The 21,351-nt window shown below is 36.5% G+C and overlaps 1 protein-coding gene across 11 annotated transcripts in view; it reads right to left on the bottom strand.

Moving 5' to 3' along the window:
* The window catches only part of Ascc3 (activating signal cointegrator 1 complex subunit 3), a 282,945-nt gene that overhangs the window by 194,720 nt on the left and 66,874 nt on the right, over positions 1 to 21,351 (bottom strand). For all 11 annotated transcript variants that reach the window (XR_010060704.1, XM_063279181.1, XM_063279180.1 and 8 more), the window contains 6 exons: positions 15,367 to 15,574; positions 14,423 to 14,564; positions 13,731 to 13,856; positions 7,564 to 7,764; positions 6,955 to 7,095; positions 6,059 to 6,223 (listed from right to left, as the gene is read on the bottom strand). Coding sequence is in view for 10 of the 11 variants with exons in the window: in XM_063279181.1 (XP_063135251.1) it covers positions 6,059 to 6,223; positions 6,955 to 7,095; positions 7,564 to 7,764; positions 13,731 to 13,856; positions 14,423 to 14,564; positions 15,367 to 15,574 (983 nt within the window). In the remaining variant the exon portion in view is untranslated. The remainder of the gene's footprint in view (positions 1 to 6,058; positions 6,224 to 6,954; positions 7,096 to 7,563; positions 7,765 to 13,730; positions 13,857 to 14,422; positions 14,565 to 15,366; positions 15,575 to 21,351) is intronic.

The raw sequence follows: 21,351 nt of genomic DNA, 5'->3' as shown, positions 1-21,351 counted from the left end.
CGATGACCAAGGCAACTTTTTTTTTTTTTTATTAACTTGAGTATTTCTTATATACATTTCGAGTGTTGTTCCCTTTCCCGGTTTCCGGGCAAACATCCCCCTCCCCACCCTCCCTCCATTGCCGCCCTCCCCCCAACAGTCTATTTCACTGGGGGTTCAGTCTTAGCAGGACCCAGGGCTTCCCCTTACACTGGTGCTCTTACTAGGATATTCATTGCTACCTATGAGGTCAGAGTCCAGGGTCAGTCCATGTATAGTCTTTAGGTAGTGGCTTAGTCCCTGGAAGCTCTGGTTGCTTGGCATTGTTGTACATATGGGGTCTCGAGCCCCTTCAAGATCTTCCAGTTCTTTCTCTGATTCCTTCAACGGGGGTCCTATACTTAGTTCAGTGGTTTGCTGCTGGCATTCACCTCTGTATTTGCTGTATTCTGGCTGTGTCTCTCAGGAGCGATCTACATCCGGCTCCTGTCAGTCTGCACTTCTTTGCTTCATCCATCTTGTCTAATTGGGTGGCTGTATATGTATGGGCCACATGTGGGGCAGGCTCTGAACGCGTGTTCCTTCAGTCTCTGTTTTAATCTTTGCCTCTCTCTTCCCTGCCAAGGGTATACTTGTTCCCCTTTTAAAGAAGGAGTGAAGCATTCACGTTTTGATCATCCGTCTTGAGTTTCATTTGTTCTAGGCATTTAGGGTAATTCAAGCATTTGGGCTAATAGCCACTTATCAATGAGTGCATACCATGTATGTCTTTCTGTGATTGGGTTAGCTCACTCAGGATGATATTTTCCAGTTCCAACCATTTGCCTATGAATTTCATAAAGTCATTGTTTTTGAGAGCTGAGTAATATTCCATTGTGTAGATGTACCACATTTTCTGTATTCATTCCTCTGTTGAAGGGCATCGGGGTTCTTTCCAGCTTCTGGCTATTATAAATAAGGCTGCGTTGAACATAGTGGAGCACGTGTCTTTTTTATATGTTAGGGCATCTTTTGGGTATATGCCCAAGAGAGGTATAGCTGGATCCTCAGGCAGTTCAATGTCCAGTTTTCTGAGGAACCTCCAGACTGATTTCCAGAATGGTTGTACCAGTCTGCAACCCCACCAACAATGGAGGAATGTTCTTCTTTCTCCGCATCCTCGCCAGCATTTGCTGTCACCTGACTTTTTGATCTTAGCCATTTTCACTGGTGTGAGGTGAAATCTCAGGGTTGTTTTGATTTGCATTTCCCTTATGACTAAAGATGTTGAACATTTCTTTAGGTGTTTCTCAGCCATTCGGCATTCCTCAGCTGTGAATTGTTTGTTTAGCTCTGAACCCCATTTTTTAATAGGGTTATTTGTCTCCCTGCGGTCTAACTTCTTGAGTTCTTTTTATATTTTGGATATAAGGCCTCTATCTGTTGTAGGATTGGTAAAGATCTTTTCCCAATCTGTTGGTTGCCGTTTTGTCCTAACCACAGTGTCCTTTGCCTTACAGAAGCTTTGCAGTTTTATGAGATCCCATTTGTCGATTCTTGATCTTAGAGCATAAGCCATTGCTGTTTTGTTCAGGAAATTTTTTTCCAGTGCCCATGTGTTCCAGATGCTTCCCTAGTTTTTCTTCTATTAGTTTGAGTGTATCTGGTTGGATGTGGAGGTCCTTGATCCACTTGGACTTAAGCCTTGAACAGGGTGATAAGCATGGACCAATCTGCATTCTTCTACATGTTGACCTCCAGTTGAACCAGCACCATTTGCTGAAAATGCTATCTTTTTTCCATTGGATGGTTTTGGCTCCTTTGTGAAAAATCAAGTGACCATAGGTGTGTGGGTTCATTTCTGGGTCTTCAATTCTATTCCATTGGTCTATCTGTCTGTCTCTGTACCAATACCATGCAGTTTTTATCACTATTGCTCTGTAATACTGCTTGAGTTCAGGGATAGTGATTCCCCCTGAAGTCCTTTTATTGTTGAGGATAGCTTTAGCTATCCTGGGTTTTTTGTTATTCCAGATGAATTTGCAAATTGTTCTGTCTAACTCTTTGAAGAATTGGATTGGTATTTTGATGGGGATTGCATTGAATCTGTAGATCGCTTTTGGTAAAATGGCCATTTTTACTATATTAATCCTGCCAATCCATGAGCTTGGGAGATCTTTCCATCTTCTGAGGTCTTCTTCAATTTCTTTCTTCAGTGTCTTGAAGTTCTTATTGTACAGATCTTTTACTTGCTTGGTTAAAGTCACACCGAGGTAGTTTATATTATTTGGGTCTATTAGGAAGGGTGTCATTTCCCTAATTTCTTTCTCGGCTTGTTTCTCTTTTGTGTAGAGGAAGGCTACTGATTTATTTGGGTTAATTTTATACCCAGCCACTTTGCTGAAGGTGTTTATCAGCTTCAGTAGTTCTCTGGTGGAACTTTTGGGATCACTTAAATATACTATCATATCATCTGCAAATAGTGATATTTTGTCTTCTTCTTTACCGATCTGTATCCCCTTGACCTCTTTTTGTTGTCTGATTGCTCTGGCTAGAACTTCAAAAACTATATTGAATAAGTAGGGAAAGAGTGGGCAGCCTTGTCTAGTCTCTGATTTTAGTAGGATTGCTTCAAGTTTCTCTCCATTTAGTTTAATGTTAGCAACTGGTTTGCTGTATATGGCTTTTACTATGTTTAGGTATGGGTTCTTGAATTCCTATTCTTTCCAGGACTTTTATCATGAAGGGGTGTTGAATTTTGTCAAATGCTTTCTCAGCATCTAATGAAATGATCATGTGGTTTTGTTCTTTCAGTTTGTTTATATAATGGATCACATTGATGGTTTTCCGTATATTAAACCATCCCTGCATGCCTGGGATGAAGCCTACTTGATCATTGTGGATGATTGTTTTGATGTGCTCTTGGATTCGGTTTGCCAGAATTTTATTGAGTATTTTTGTGTCGATATTCATAAGGGAAATTGGTCTGAAGTTCTCTTTCTTTGTTGGGTCTTTGTGTGGTTTATGTATAAGAGTAATTTTGGCTTCATAGAAGGAATTCGGTAGTGCTCCATCTGTTTCAATTTTGTGGAATAGTTTGGATAATATTGGTATGAGGTCTTCTATGAAGGTCTGATAGAATTCTGCACTAAACCCGTCTGGACCTGGGCTCTTTTTGGTTGGGAGACCTTTAATGACTGCTTCTATTTCCTTAGGAGTTATGGGGTTGTTTAACTGGTTTATCTGTTCCTGATTTAACTTCGGTACCTGGTATGTGTCTAGGAAATTGTCCATTTCCTGCAGATTTTCAAGTTTTGTTGAATATAGGGTTTTATAGTAAGATCTGATGATTTTTTGAATTTCTTCTGAATCTGTTGTTATGTCTCCCTTTTCATTTCTGATTTTGTTAATTTGGACGCACTCTCTGTGTCCTCTCGTTAGTCTGGCTAAGGGTTTATCTATCTTGTTGATTTTCTCAAAGAACTAACTTTTGGTTCTGTTGATTCTTTCTATGGTCCTTTTTGTTTCTACTTGGTTGATTTCAGCTCAGAGTTTGATTATTTCCTGCCTTCTACTCCTCCTGGGTGTATTTGCTTCTTTTTCTTCTAGAGCTTTTACGTGTGCTGTCAAGCTGCTGACATATGCTCTTTCCTGTTTCTTTCTGCAGGCACTCAGCGCTATGAGTTTTCCTCTTAGCACAGCTTTCATTGTGTCCCACAAGTTTGGGTATGTTGTACCTTCATTTTCATTAAATTCTAAAAAGTCTTTAATTTCTTTCTTTATTTCTTCCTTGACCAGGTTATCATTGAGTAGAGCATTGTTCAATTTCCACGTATATGTGGGCATTCTTCCCTTATTGTTATTGAAGACCAGTTTTAGGCCGTGGTGGTCCGATAGCACGCATGGGATTATTTCTATCTTTCTGTACCTGTTGAGGCCCATTTTTTGACCAATTAATTATATGGTCAATTTTGGAGAAAGTACCATGAGGAGCTGAGAAGAAGGTATATCCTTTTGTTTTAGGATAGAATGTTCTATAAATATCTGTTCAGTCCATTTGGCTCATGACTTCTCTTAGTCTGTCTACGTCTCTGTTTAATTTCTGTTTCCATGATCTGTCCATTGATGAGAGTGGGGTGTTGAAATCTCCTACTATTATTGTGTGAGGTGCAATGTGTGTTTTGAGCTTTAGTAAGGTTTCTTTTACGTATGTAGGTGCCGACCAAGGCAACTCTTATAGAGGAAGGAAGCATTTTAATTGGTTTTGCCCTACATTTCAGAGGTTTAGTCTATTATCATCGTCGAAAGCATGGAGTTGCTGGAGAAGTTGCTGAGAGTTCTATATCCAGATGTGTAGGCAGCAGCATGAGATACACTGTGCGTGGCTTGACTTCTGAAACCTTTTTTGAAATCCCTGCCCCTGGGACACACTTCCTCCCACAAAGCCACACTTAGTGCAACACCTTCTAATACTTCTAAAGTAGTGCCACTCCCTGACAACTAAACACGCATTTATGTGATTCTACGGGGACCTTTCTAATTCAAACTATGACATTTATTTTTAAGTGCATCGAGAGATTTTAAAATACAATCAAGTCAGTAATCTTTCCAGAAATTTATGGTCCATTTATAGAAAACCTCTGTTTTAAAACTTGATTTAAAAACAACTCTAGAAATTTTGTATTTCTCTTTTATATGAACACAGTAAATGGATGTATAGTAGAGATATTGCATATGTGAACTATAAAACTGTTAATATTAAATTAGTGGAGAACTTTAAGGAAAGGAAAATACTTGACCTGGGAATAAAGAAGAGCTCAGTGGCAAATGCATGTGAAGGAAACATAAAAGCACTGTTACATGGAGACAGCTATGAACCTAGGCATGGCCAGAAATCATCAGGAACACGCACGCACACGTGCACGCACGCACGCACACACACACACACACACACACACACACACACACACACACACGTCAGGTGAGCATATCTAATCTGAAAATCTGAAATCCAAATTGCTGTAACATGCGAAACTCTTTGAGTGTCAATGTGATGACATGCATGGAAGATTCCGTATCTGACTTCATTTGAAGTCAAAATTCTGATGCACTAAAATGACAATTAAAATTACTTTCAGGCTAAATATCTCAGATGTATGTAGGTGAGAATGAATTTCACATTTAGATTTAAAATTCCCTTTTCTAAGAGACCTCAATATGCATATATAGATATGTCAAAATAATTAAAATTGAGAGAATGGGAGAATCAGTCTTCCCCAGGGATAAACATCCCAATTTTGTTATCCAAGTCTGTATTTTCAGTTCTAGGAACATACACATGTGATCAACATAACTGAATGAATTCATCAGGCTGTTTTTATACATTTATATGCCTATATGTCACAATGGTAATTAAAGAGAAGGAGGCCAAGAACTGAAAGGCACAAGAGGGGTTGGTGGGACAAGAGGAATGGGACAAATGATACAAATACAGTACTTACCTGTAAAGTTACACAAGAAAAAACAATAAATACAAAAGATGGTTTGATAAGTTTCAAGTATCAAAATTTATTAAATACTATATATTTATCAATAGTATACATTAGACATTAATATTGAAACAATTGTTTAGTAACTGGTGAACCTATAAAACATTATTTATGGTTGCATTCAAACAATCGCCATCTGTTTATAGTTGGAAAATAAAAGGTACGCAGCCAATACAAATTAGCATTTCTAAAAGTTAAGTAGAAAAAACTGTACTTATTTGAAGGAATATTTGTAAACTACAACATTTGGTAAATACAAGTTTTTAGGCTGAAGAGACTCTATGAAGGAAAAGTTAAGACATATAAAACAAAACAAGGACAATTTACAGAGTGAAGAGAATGGTTTCCAAGGAAGGCAAGGAACCAAGGAGGAAAAGGATGCACTGACACCTAGGATACTGGTGGTGCAGAGGGGCTGGGTGTCTCTCAGAGAGAGGTAGAGGTCCAGCAGAAAGGATGCCATTTCCCTTTAGTGGAAAGCACTGTGATGGAAGTGGAGGCTTGGACTGGGAAGAGTGACTCAGAGACCATCGAAGTTTAGAATTAATTACCTGCCGTAAGGTCCTCGCAACTATGCTTTCTAGCACTGGGCCTCTGTCTTCATGCAGCAAGTGAACCTCATCGAGAATCAGGAGTTTTACAATTTGGGAAAGAGCAACATCCCCAACACTCTTTCTTGTTACTACATCCCATTTTTCTGGTGTGGTCACAAGCATCTAAAACACAAGAAATAGCAAACAAACTAAAGGGAGAAGAGTTATACAGCTTAATAATCAACTATATCAACCAAAAAAATAATTATTTCCAGTTAATGTATTACAACTATCAACATTAACATGGTTATAATTCTAAAGTATCTTTCCTACTATGTCATAATACACAATCTTTAGAAGTAGAAACTAAATGTTAAATACCTTTATTTTTTATTTTACTTAATATAGGTCTACATATAGTACATTAATACATTCTCATTACAACTTCTTCTTTTTTTTTTTTTTTTCTTTTTTCTTTTTTTCGGAGCTGGGGACCGAACCCAGGGCCTTGCGCCTGCTAGGCAAGCGCTCTACCACTGAGCTAAATACCCAACCCCTACAACTTCTTCTTATATGTTGTTATCTTTAACATATAGGCTAAAAGTCTAGTGTGATTACTTCGAGATCTCTGTAGTGATTCCTCTTAAAATTCAGCTTCAATCTTCCACACAGTCTCATTCCCTAATGTAAAAACAATCCATAGGCACAAAGTCTATGCTTTGAAATGACATTCATAGTATCACAAGAATCACAAAAAGTCTATCAAAGGACAGAACAACAGTAAAAATTGATGTGATCAGAAATAAGTTTTTGTTTTGTGTTTACACATTAATAGTTTCTTAAAATTCAGTTGTAAAATAATTTTCATAACCTTAAAAATCAATGTCATAAACTGATGTAGGTAAACAACGTACCTGAGTTCGTAGAATTTCACTTTTTGACAACTGCATATCTCCAGTCAATTCTTTCACAACAATGCCCAGTGGCTCTAGACGTTTGCTGAAGTAATTCGTCATTTCAGCTGCCAAGGCTTTCATTGGAGCAACATACACAATCTATACCAAACAAACACCTGCTTGATGAATGCGCAAAGACTACAGTACCATTTATTCCACAGTAGCCAGAGCAAGTCACATTCATTGTGAAGTATGATTCTAGCTATTTCCTGTGAAAATGTTAGCAATGATATATGGAGAGCACTTATCTTTGGTGGATTAAGCACATGGTTATCTAAATAAATAAAATATTGAATAAAAAGACAATGATATTTGTTTATACTGCCTCATCATTTAGAAAGTAGACTCTGCTTCCAAGCTAAACATAATTGCATGCTTTTCCTCAAGGGTAATGGGATTTTCAAATCAGAAATAAGGATGCCTTTATAGCAATGAAGTCAACCAATCAGCATTCTTTACACAACTTCTACTATCATAAATATCTTCATGAATTCCCAGGTTGCAGAGAACTGAAAACTTATTATAACCTCTATAACTTTCAAAAGAGTCTGATTTGGAAATTCTTACCTTAAACTCATTCTTTTTAAGAACACCTTGGTGAAAGTGTTGGCGGATTTCATGTAAGACAGTGAGCATTGCAATATTGGTCTTCCCAGCTCCAGTAGGGGCACAGATGAGCATGTTTTCGTTGGTGTTGTAGGCTGTGTCAAATACTATAGACTGGATTCTATTGAGTCTCTTCATTCCTTTAAAAGCCAACTGTCCCACCTAAAATAAAAAAAAAGCATAAGTCATTGTAAAGGAAATAAAAATGACTCCTAAAATACTGATGTGTGTAAACAACTAAAAGCTGGTGTATTTGTGTGAGACATGAAATTAAGAAAGAACTAAAGGTAGGAGTATATACTAGAGTTTGGAGGGAGGAAAGGGAAGAAGAAATGGTATAATTATAATCTCAGAATTTAAAAAAAACTGGTGTCAAAACAGCTACAATTTTAAGAAATTGGTAAGAATATAGAAAAAGTCTGAAGTTAGCAGGGACACTTATGTAGGAACACATAAAATATTTGTAGCCATAATAATGAATTTTCTAAATAAAGTAACAAAACAAGAAATTAACTTAAAAAAAAAAAACCAAAAGATTTGAAAATGCTTTTCACCAAAAAAAAAAAAAACACTGACACACACAAAGAGATAGACACAGAGACACAGACAATCTCAGCTTTCACTGGGAAATTGAAATTATGATAAAGTAACAATTTAAAAGTGGAAAAGTTTTTAAATTCAAATCAAATAATCCAATCCAAATTTTGTCGGACACTTGGAGAAAATGTAACTCATACATAATATGGATAGAAGTGTAAAAGCAGTTAAGATATTGTCTACAAAAATTTTTCAACTTTAAAAAAGTTAAGCATGCACTTAACATATTATCCACCCATATATGCCTCTGATGGTTTACTAAAACAAAAATACATATAAGAATGTGCATACAAAACAACCTTATTTTTTGGAACATGAACTACAAAACCAACTTAAATGTCCACAAAGATATTAACAAAGAAACTTGTGTTTATTTTTACAATAGCATACTGCAAAGATATAGATATGGAAAGTAGAAATTACTGAAATATAACAAGAGAAGAATATAAAAACAATAATGTTGAATGTAGGACACCAGACAAGAGAGAAAAAACACAGCATGGCTGCACTGACGAGAGACTGTGCAATACAGAGACTGACTTGCAAACTGACCAGTGGGGAAGCTGGGAAGAAGGAAATGTAGAATCATGGGGACACAGATGCCATAGGAAGTAATAGCTATAGATGGGCATCTGCTGTTTGTGATTATGGCTTCATATGCTAAACCCACCTAATCATCACCTTACAATACTTATATGACAGTTCCACCTTAATAGCTACATTTTAAAACATGAAATAAAACACAGTGGATACGTGTCTGTCATGTCTACTTGCTCCTTTAGACGGAAGTCCACACAACAGTCTCTTGGTCCTGGACGCATGAGCAGGCAATGGAACGCCTGAGACTGCTCCTGACTTTTAACTCGTCACTTCTACTCATCACTCAGTTCACTTGATCATTGACTACTGGAAGTGTAGCTTGTAACGCATATTTCAAGCACTGGGCTTGGGGACAGAAGCCAAGGTTAAAATGCTGGCTTTGCTGCCACTTACAAATCTATCACTGAAGAAAGGGAGTATCTCTGATTTCTACTGCCATATCTGTTAGGTAAAGGTGAGTAATAACACACAAGTAAGGTGTACAGATTAATAAAAATAAGTAAAAATCATGAAGTGAAGGCTATTAGGTTACCTCTTTAGATAATTTATTCTAATTATTTCTAATAACCATATCCACTGTTTTAGAAATGAAAAATCTGGACTTCAAATGGGTTTATTTAAACCCACACAACTGTAAGTGATAGATCCAAGAAAAAAAGTCAGAGTTAGCAGTAAAATCAGTCATTGATTAGATAAGTTCACATACATATATATAACTGGCACTTATTAAATACACCAAAAGGAACAAATATTACTCTACAGTTATGTCAGCTTCGCTTGTATGTACAGATCACAAAAGTAATACTGCAAAGGAATGCTGCCATTTCCAAATATTCTTTCATTTAGTGTGAAGACAGGCTGGTCCAGAACTCACCAGGTAACCCATTTTGGCATTGAATTCCTAACAGTCCTCCTGCTTCAAAGTGCTGGAATTATATTTATGAGACACCAGGCCCAACTTCCAAATAGTCTCTTTCAAGTCCAGAACAATACAGTATGACTGGACTAAAAGTCTAAATATGTCACAGTCTAGTTTTAAAACTTTCAATGTTGGTTTGTGGCAATATTTCAGTCAGTAAAGGGATTGCCTCAAAACGATAACTGGAGTTAAATCTTCCACAACATAAGTTAAAAAAGAATTGGTAGTGGCTGCAACCTCAGAACAGGAAGGCAGAAGTAGGCATACCCAGGAGGCTTGCTGGTGAGTCTACTTGATGAGCTCAACTCCAAAGAAAAGAAAAACTAGTAGATAGTGCCTGAGAAATGGCAGCCAAGGATCCTCTAGCCTCCACATGACATATACACCAGCACATGTCCACACAAACAACCCTCCAAATAACGATATAGTGCCCACGGTATGTTTGGCCCTTCAAGGTATACTGGTGCTTGGACATAAACATCTTTCAAGACAAAATATAACACAGAGTAGTACAAACTCTGATTTGTTAGGTCTCACTTTCTCAGCACGTTTCATACCTTTTCACTGCCCCAAAAAACCTTTCCCAACCCTTCAAAGCTCACGGGTGATGATCATTCAAGCTCAAGCTTTCAGGTGATCTCTGATTTTCTCCAGTTCCCTAAGTAATCATCGTATTTATTTCTATACAGTCTGTCATATTACAGAGCATTTAAGGAAGCCCTACTTCTTCAGCAGCCAGATGGTCAACAAATCTTCATTACATATATATTATCTTTACCTCCTCTAACCATAAATACTGAAACAATTTCTATTTTGTTCCTGACATAACAGGCTAACGTATTTTTATTAAATGATCTTTATGCTGGCTCCTAGCAAAGAGTTTTAATTAAATGAAGGGCAATATCCTAAAAAAGACATGGACTACATATAATATCCAACAACAACAAAAACCAACCAACCAAACAACCAAACAACTGAATCTATAATATGAGGAGACTGAAAATAAAATGTTATACAACCTTCAATGAGAAACATATGTTTGGGTCTAGAATGATGGCTCAGGAGTTAAGGGCAGCACTGGCTGTTCTTCCAGAGGCCTAGGTTCAATCCGCAGCACTGTCATGGCAGCTAACAAAAGCCTTCGCTTCACTGAGAAAAGCACAGACAAGAATTTCTCCTGGTCGGTTCCTCCTGGTCCCTCCTGCTGAGTAGTAGATGGGTTCATTCTATCTACAGTGTTTACCAGAAGCTACTGTAGTCTGATTCCTTATATTACCATGTGGATACATTTGGGGTCATCGTTCTGCCTATTGCAGGTGATGTGGAAAAAAAAAATGCCTTTAGTTACTTAGTTCCCTATTGAAAGATGCCTATTTTGTCTACAGTTTATTGGTATATTAAAACAGATTTGGGTATTTACTCCTTCATTATAAAACCATAGAATGGCTTAACCAGCATTCTTTTTTCCCTTTCTCAAAGTTCTGAGGACATAAGCTGAAGATTCTCTCTGGTAAGAAATCTTCCTGGATCTAATCTCCAGCATTTTTCCTATGTCCTCATGTAGTCTCGTTTGTATGTTTGCAAGGAAAGAGTCTAGGTAACTTTTTCCCCTTAGATGAACATCAGTCTATCTAATTAGGACACTTAAGTAATCTATTATCTTCATGTGGTCTGTGAATTCTATCTTGAGTACCCTGAGCTTTTGGGCTAATATCCACTTCTCAGTGAGTCATGCGATGCGTGTTCTTTTGTGACTGGGTCACCTCACTCAGGATGATGCTTTCTAGTTCCATCCATTTGCCTAAGAATTTTATGAAGTCATTGTTTTTAATAGCTGAGTAGTACCCCACTGTGTAAATGTACCACATTTTCTGTATCCATTCTTCTGTTGAAGGACATCTGGGTTCTTTATAGCTTAATTCACAGACCACATGAAGCTCAAGAAGTTGGAAGACCAAAATGTGGATGCTTCGGACCTTCTTAGAAGGGGGAACAAAAATACTCAGAGGAGGAAATATGGAGACTAAGTGTGGAACAGAGACTGAAGAAAAGGCCATCCAGTGACTGCCCCACCTGAGGATCCATCCCATATACAGACACCAAACCCAGGCAATCTTGCAGATGCCAAGAAGTGCTTGCTGACAAGAGCCTGGTATAGCTGTCTCTGAGAGGCTCTGCCAGAGTCTGACAAATACAGAGGCAGATGTTCACAGCCAACCATTGGACTGAGCACGGGGTCCCTAATGGGGGAGTTAGAGAAAGGTCTGAGGTAGCTGGGGATCTGCAACCCAATAGGAAAAACAACATCAACCAAACGGACCTCCCAGAGCTCCCAGGGACTAAACCACCATCCCAATAGTGCACAGGGATGGACCTATGGCTCCATCCACATAATGTAGTAGAGAATGGCCTTGTTGGGCATCAATGGGAGGATAGGCCCTTGGTCCTGTGAAGGCTCAATGCCCCAGAGTAGGGGAATGTTAGGGCAGGAAGGTAGGAAGGAATGGATGGGTGGGTGAGGGAGCACCCTCACAGGAGGAGGAGGAGGGAAGATGGGATAGCAGGTGTCTGAAGGGGAAACCGGCAATAAAAGTAAAAAAATCAATTTTAAATTGAAAAAAAGAGAGATCTATTAGCTTTAGCTGCCGCTTCAATGTTACTATTATAACTGAGTAAAATTCTCATTTTGCATGACACTTTACTTAGGGTACAGTAGTCAGTATACAGTAATTCATAGTTAGAAAGGAAAACATTTCCATCTTTGGGCGATGATTCCATTTATCTTGGAATGCAATCAGCCATTAAGAATCTACAGAGAGAGGTCAGCTAAAGTATCTTTTCACTTGATACAATATTCAGTTTCTAGAAAAACTTGCTGCCTTTATGAAAAAGAAAAACCTAACAGCAATATATAAATATTGATGACTCTGTTATAACTTCATGATTTTGTGAGTGGAACAGAAATGATTAATGTCAACTTCATCTGTTCCCTGGCCACTTCATATCCTTTCAGATGAGTTCCTTCGTTTGGAGGATGTATTTTTAATTTAAAAGGCATAGAATTTTATGGTAAAATGTGTAAGTATTTGGAGTTCACGTGTTTCATATTTTCATTTATGGCAAAATTCTTGTTAATCCTCTGTCACCGCTGCATTTCCATCTGATGACTTGCAGTGACAACAGTTTACTTTTTTCATCTTGCAAATCATCATGAGTCTGGTGTTTTTCCTTTTAAATATGCTTTGCCATTTCCCACAGGTTTGTACCTCCAGCACTTGGATTACGGTTTCCATCCTGTGTATCAGGATGGCTTCATTATTTTCTCCTACATACAGTGTTTTCCTTGTAATTTTCAAAGTAAACTTTGTATTATTCAGTTTTTCATTACTATGGGAAAAATAACTAAGAAACATGACTTAACAGGAGGAAAATCTTAGTTTGTGTCATAGTTTTGGTCTGTGATCACTTCTTTTACTGTTTCTGGTTCTGGATGAGGAACCACAAGATAGATAGTGGCTTGGTGGACAAATGGGCAGGTTAGTCAGGAAGTAAAAAGGAGAAGAGGACAAAATATTCCTGTCTGATGTCCACAGTGTGTAGACCTATGTCTGCATCTTAAGTTCGAATCCATTGATCAATGTTTCTGATATTGTGCCAGTATTAAGGCAGACGGTGCTAGAAAAAAATCCATATAATATCCATTTCTGACCTCTATAGTCACATGAGAACATGGCAGCACTTGACCTTGTACTCACATATGCATAAACACCAACACATGAATACATATGTGCAAAAGGGTAGCTAAAGTGACCAAAATGAACACAAGATAACATATGTAACGCAAAGGCATACATGAATGTGTTTCATGTAGAAAGGAACTCACGTACACATTTTCACCATGTATACTCCAATAGTATACTTCTTAAGCAGCCACTTACCTATATTCTTAGCTGCACTGACCACCTACAAATTACATAGTCAAAGCTTCTGTGACCCAAAAAGCTCATCTTACCTCATCTAAATCCTGGATATAAACTGGTTTCTCCTCAAACCCAACGGGCATTGGTTCACTATAGGGGATCCTTACTTCTTCATACAGCTTGGTATTCTCTCTCTGGATGCCTTCTGGCAAAATCATCTGTAAGTATCAAAAATAAAATTCCAATAATAAACAATAAAACAACTGCTCTGGTGAGATTTTGAATCAGAGACAAAGACAAAATGTTGCTAGTTTTATAACATAGTACTGGCAAATAAATCCAGCTAATTCAAAGGAAATAAATCTAAATAAAGAAAAAACTAGCATAAAGTACACCCATAAAACATGAGGAGTCAGGCCCCTCACAGGATGCACAGAGCACAGTGTGCTGATGAACTTACAGCCCACATCGGCTACACAGTGTTCTTGATGACAAATCTACTCTCACAATGAGAATAATACTTATTAGACTTGTAAGGCTAGTCAGTCAGTGATGCAATGGATACAACTCAGAAATACAAACTAAATCAACCCAAAAAGTTAAATACGTTCTGAATGTGGAATATATGTCAGGATATACTACAAATCCCATTTTTCCTACTGTTTTAACATATAATTAGCGTACTATATTCACTAGTAATATATTTAAGGACACAGGGAAAACTCTATGCTGTCATTTCCTTGAAAAATACCTGTCCCAAGAGTGGCTATATTCAATGACACACCTTGGCCCCAGCTATAAATGCTGATGTTTCTCGGGCTGCAGCCTGGGAATCATAAACATGAGGATAACGAATTTTCTCAACCTCCGTGTCTCTCTGCCTTCCCAAAATTGGAGCACTTCTAGCATTCAGAAGCGCATGTTCTCTGTAAAAATAAATAAATAAATAAATAAATAAATAAATAACAGGACAGACTTGATATTATTATTTTAAAAACGAAGCCATACACTAATAAAAGGTAAGGTTAATTGCTATTTCAGGTATTCCATTTAAAAATAGTAGAATTTGAACTAAAAATTGGAAGATATTAGCAAGCAAGAAGTTTTAGGGAAAGTAAATAGATATTAAGTATATTTCTGGGTACTACTTCTACACAACAATAATTAGTAAGCATGATTTAATATTGTGTTTTATAATTAATCTTTACAACATAAAGATGTTTAAAAAGTATAAATTACTTTTTCAGTGTTTAAATATTTAGATCGGTGGATCACAACCTGGTACTGATCCCAATGATAAAACTGTTTGATTGCTACTATATAATTAATTTTGCTATTGTTATTTACTGTAAATATTTTTTGAGACAGAGGTTTGCCAAAGGGGTCACAATCCGGAGGTTGAGAACTGTGATTTAAATGACATCAATCATTTTTAATTTTCTACTTGTAAGCAACATGAAAATAGTATCGTTAAACTGAAAAGAGAAACAGATGTCAATCTATATCCATGTAGCCTTCATGTAATTTAACTGAAAATATACCAAAACCAACTTAAGACTAGTCACCTCTAAAAGTGAAATGCCTCACTTGCGTGAATACGACCAACAGTGATTGTTTATTCATCATAGAAAATCAGATTTAAAGAGAATCACCAAGTTACTAAAATTCTGAAGAACAATGACCAATAAAACTGTATCACTTGCATGTTTTCAGTATCTGTTGTTTTACCTCTGTAATCGGAGTTCCTTAGGATCAAAGGGCAAAAGTCCTTCTCCAGAAACTTCCCCATCTTCCCCAGCCTTCTTTTCTCTCCTGGCAATTCTTTTTTCCTCACGCCGATACTGTTTCATTAACTGCTTTTCTTGTTCGGACTGAATCGTGACTTGACAACCATAATTAGGCTTCGCATTCTCTCCTAAAATTTTTTTACAATTATCTGCGAAGAAATTAAAAATATATAATGAGGGGTTGGGGATTTAGTTCAGTGGTAGAGCACTTGCCTAGCAAGTGCAAGGCCCTGGGTTCGGTCCCCAGCTCTGAAAAAAAGAAAAAGAAAAAAAATATACATAATGAATTATAAATTTCAGATATGACTTAACCTTTATGAAAACCATGTTGCAGTACGATAGAAATATAACAGAATTCAATTCACCAACAAATCACTTTTTATAGCTGGTTTACTCAGTTATATATTTTAATGATCTCTACATATTGCGTACTAAAGAAAAGTAAGCACATTTTTTCTTCTAATAGATTCAATATTGTAATGATACTAGGATCATATAATTTTTAATTGAATATCAGGAATGCAAAAATTATAGTTCATGAACACCAAGAATGCAAAAATTTTATTTCAGTTATGAAATAATTTGTTCATATTATTTCAAATATATAATTTAAATTTTAGTTGTCATTTCCCATTAGTGGGATAAAATAACAATCTATTATGCATTAAATACAAATTTGCCCTAAATAATTAACCTTGCCACACTAGGTTGCTGTATATTTACAACTTTCCATAACTCAGGATATGTCCACAGAGAATGGTCAGGCCACAGCCCTTGTCTACCTTCCTGCAGAAACAGAGGGGGAACAGATCAGCCAAAACTCATTGTTTATGAAGTAGAGTTAGGTGTGTGGTGTGTGTAGACCTCAAGATTCAGGATGGTTTCCCAACAGGACTGGCTTTGGTGTGTAAATTACACTCTTTCTGAGTTTCTACTGTCCTAAAGGAGATAAAAGACCTGCAGTAAAAGGAGTCAAGTCAGTAGGCATGAACAGTGTTGAGGACTTAGCACAACTAGGCTGGGAAGAAAATGCCAAATGAGACTTATCCACACGCTGAGTACAGGCACAAGTTAATTTATCAAAAGGCAAAATTCAAAGCAGATCAGATAAGGAAGTAAACAAAGCACCAAGAAAGAAAACTGTGGTTCAAAGTCAGGTTTGGTCAAACTTTGAAACTTCCCAGATACTGCGTCCTTATCCTTATGTGACTCAGAATAAGCATTTAAATTCTCAATCATATGAAACAAACTCCTGTAATGTCGCTTTACCAGCATCAGAAAGGAGAGTATTTTCAAAAGTATAAAATAAGAATTTCATCTACATTAAGCTGAAATGCCATGCCTCTAGCCAAAGTATTTTCCTGTTTGTCTTATATACCATACTTTCTATGTAATATAATAGAATTTATCATTAAATTTTCCATGACAAAGAATCCATATTCTGAAAGCTTTCACATGGACTGAGAAGTAAAGGAAAAGTGAAACTGATGGTAACACAACAAGTCAGGAAGACATATGTGAAGGATGCTTCAAGAATGTGGAAAATGCTATTCAGAGAGGATTGCGGGAACACTTAGAAGTCTGAAGCCATACTTTAGATCACACAACAAATGCTATGTCCCAGTGTAATTAATACCTGGAAACTGATAGCCACAAAATACTGCTTTATATATTTGTCATCATCCAAGGAAGAAAACAAATTATAGAAAAACAGATGTCACTCGATCAAAGACTTCAAAGTCTCAATCAACATAATGTACAAACCTGTAAAACTGAACACAGTAAACAACAGGCATGATTTTTAGAGTCGTTTAAATGCTTCAAAGCATGGATTTTCTTGTTGTGCTTTGGTTTTGGTTTCTTTGGTTGTGCTATCTGCTCACAATCAGAAACAAAATAAATAACTATAAAAGTAACTGTCATATAAAATGTTCCTGAAGAATAAAGTAAAAGTTTATGTTCTTATAAAGCCTAATTATTCCAGAAAAGAAACTTGTGTGATCTTCAGAGGAGAGTCATATAACAGTATAGACTAATTTAATCTGTATTTTACATACATCCTTTTTAAGTTTTAAAAATTTTCACATTATATACTGAGTATATTCCTTGCCTTTTCCCATCTCCTCCTCCTGATATCCCCTTATCCCAAACTTCATATTCTCTCAAAAATAAAAAGTAATACCAAAAACAAGTCCAAGTCTTAAAGGAAGATACTTTAATTTACAAGTATCTTTATGGTAGAGACCTGCCACTTCTCAGGCACCTTACATTTCCTTGTTAGAAGACCGAGACATGGGTTAGAAGTTTATCTTCATTTAAGAAATCAAATTCAAGCATCAAACCATTGAACTGAGAATGGGGTCTCCATTTGAGGAGTCAGGAGTCAGAGAAAGGATTGAAGGAGCTGTAGGGGCTTGCAACCCCATAAGAACAACAATACCAACCAACCAGAGCCCCCAGGGACTAAACCACTTCCCAAAGAGTACACATGGACAGACCCATGGTTCCAGCTGCATATGTAGCAGAGGATGACCTTGTTGGGCACCAATGGGAAGAGAAGCCCTTGGTCCTGCCAAGGCTGGACCTCCCAGTGTAGGGGAATGTCAGGGCGGGGAGGCGGGAATGGGGGTAGTTTGGGAGGAGGAACACCCTTATAGAAGAAATGGGATGGGGATGGGATGGGGGCTTATGTCCAGGAAATCAGGAAACGGAATAACACTTGAAATGCAAATTTAAAAAATCCAATAAAAAAAAGAAATCAAATTCATTATGAACAAAAAATACTAAATGAAAATAAGTGATTCTATCTATACGGTGATATTAGAAAACAAACAAGAGGGAATATGGCTAGTAACTTTCTCAGTAAGAAGTTTTAATAATGAAAAAGTATAATTTGGTACTTAGAGAATTCTGAAGTAATACTGGATGTGAAACATCAAATACAGAAATGAATGTTAACAGCAGTGAAATGGAATAAACATTTTTTCTTCATAATATTTCCTTAACCTACTAAAAATTTTTAAGAAAAAATATGTTAATGTAAGGTGTTTAGGTATGGATGTGTGTGTCTGTGTTTAGATGTGTGTGTGTGTGTGTGTGTATACACACATATGTAAACATGTACACAGGATAGTCAAAAGAAAACTTGTCGAAGTAAGTTCTTTCCTTCCACCATGTGAACTAAATAATCAAGTCAACTTGTTAAATTTGTTGGCAAACACATTTACCACTAAGACAGTCACTGGCCCAACACATTAAAAATTTTTAAGAAAAATTATCTCATTAAATATAAAACAAAAATTCAGTAAAAAAAACTTTAAAATATGCAAGTTAAAAGTGTGTTAAAAGCTTTTTGTTTAATATACAAAATTTTCACATAAATAGTAGCATAATAGTCATAAATAGTAGCAACATTAACAACAACAATCCAATATAGAAAAAAACAAAATCCATTTGAGAAGACTAAAAAAAAAAAAAAAATTTCACGTGAGACTGATGCCTCAAATACACTGTTTAACAATTTAAATTTAGTCTTTGGGGGCTAGGAATATAGTTACATGGTAGAATTCTTGCTGAGCATGTGTAAGGCCCTAAGTTCAATTTCCAGTACTGAAAAATAAATTAATACTTAATATTGCTTAAGGACCATGCTTCTATGCCATCTTTATAGACTAAAATATGGAAAATGAAAATATAAATTAGCATATATGGGAGTACTAACTCATATTTATGTTGACACATTATAGCTTTTAAAAACTGTAATCCACATTGGTAGTAACATTTAGAATACTAACCAAGCAAATACAAACTTTTCAGAATTTACAAAATTGCAAGACTGGACCATGAACTCATTCCCTTACTTATGGTAGAAACAGTTTACAAACAGACAGGGTTTAACTGTTCTTAATCCCTGCAGTTTCCCTCCGGTCTGTCTTACACACTGCTGTGCCGATGGGATCCCTGTGGGCAGGCAGTGTAGAACGAGCCACTGTATATCTGAAGAGCTCGGAGCCCCCTAAAAAGTACCAATTGCTAAATTCCAAATGTCCAAGTTTCTAACAATCTTTTCTTTGGTATTTCAGTATTATTGAAAGACATATTCCTTAATTCTAAACTCAATGGAGGTTGGTTAAGTCACTTCTGTCCACTGGAAATCCATGTTCCGAAAATTGACGCTTTCAACCTTTTGAAAGAACTGAAAAGGTATCAATGAAACATGATTTAGAAGGTTAACAATAAATACATGGCTCCCTGTCTTATTTTTAGTAGGCATTTATTCATTACTTGACAAAGTGGTTAGACCACTATTTGTGGACTCAGTACAGCCAGAAGCTGCCTACAATTCAACAATGTAGATCAAGGCCAACATGGAAAAAGTGAACACTGCCTTGGTGTTCTTAAAATTATAGCGGTGACTCCTTAACTTCCTTTAACATACAGAGAAAGTTTTGCTGATAAAGTCTCTTTCTTTTTAAAACAATATTTTACATTAGAAGCAGTGGCAGTTTTATTAAAAAAACAAACAGTCTGCAGTTAAAACTTCTGGGGTGCTTTATAAAGCCTGAACTAAGTTTAGTGCAAAAAAATAAATTTCAGAATGGTAATTCAGCCAATTATTAATACAGTAGAAACAGTTTTTTTTTTCAAATGGGAATACACGGAGGCAGAAATTCTGTAGAACTTTTCTTTTACTATGGATACAAACCATCTTTCCTCTAGAAGAAATATTAAAGGCAACAATAAATTTCCAACTGTGAGATCTGCTTTATATCAAAAACCTACAAATTTAAATGTAATTCTCTTATAGCAATAAAATCCCACTTCTAAATTCTAAACTAGCTATTACTTGGTTATGAGTACCAAGAAACTACTGCTTAAAATATTATACCTTACAATGCCTTAGAAGTGCACTTGTGAAATGTTGGTTTTGATGTAAAACATAATAATTTAAGTTCTGAGATTTAAATTAAGTTTACTATCTTCAATATCACCTAAATATATATTGATCCAATCTAGCAGGTTAAAGCAATTTTAAAATGAACAGCTTTATTTCACATTTGCATATTCAGCCTTGATTTGAATGTTTCATGGGAGAATTCAAATCTAACCAAGCCTAGAATCAGTTTTCCCACCCCTGAGACTGTAATGCCAACCTGATGAGGACATGGGGTTTCACAGCTTAAATCCTGTAGTATAGAACTCATAGATGAGCTGCAGGAAAATACTTCAGGGAGCAGATTTTGTTGCTGCTGCTGTGATCCTACTGCTTAAGCAAACAACAAAAATCCAATTTAGCAAAAGCCTGCGTAAATGCCGTTAGCTTCTAAAGGTGGATGGGTGATAGCTTAAGATGCATGGTCATATATTTACTGCAGGTGAGAGAGGACCACATGAATGTCCGAGAACTTGCCAGAGAAGACCAAGGTTCAAACAATCTTAATGCAATTCCAGCCTTCTAAGAACATTTATGGGGATTAGGGGAATTCGATAAGTAATTTTGGTATTAATCAAGCCTGCTTTTGGCATGCCCTTTAGGAGCCATTGCCGAGGGGTGGGGGATAATGACATGAATAAAAGGTAAGCATAAAGAACTCAACACAGACAGAGGTATTAATCCCATATGCTCCATAATTAAAGGTAATAATCCCATAACTAATGATGTTTTAAAATCCCTATTAAGAAGGCTGGCAAGGTAGATTTGACTAAGAGTGTGAAGAAATTTCATTTTCAGTTTACTAACCTGAGTCAGGCAGCTCCATGTCATATGTCATGAAGCTTTTATTTTATCATTTTGTTTCTTATCCAATTCTCCATAACTTGGGCATGGTGGTGGGGGGTTAAAATACAAACAATACATGGTATTCCAGGTGTTTTTTTAAAGTGATAGTTACGGAGCAGTTGTGGAAATGACTGTCACTGTTCTGGA

The sequence above is a fragment of the Rattus norvegicus genome, chromosome 20, assembly GCF_036323735.1.
Source record: "Rattus norvegicus strain BN/NHsdMcwi chromosome 20, GRCr8, whole genome shotgun sequence".
Taxonomy (NCBI): Eukaryota; Metazoa; Chordata; class Mammalia; order Rodentia; family Muridae; genus Rattus; species Rattus norvegicus.
This window is presented reverse-complemented; position numbering and strand designations above follow the sequence as displayed.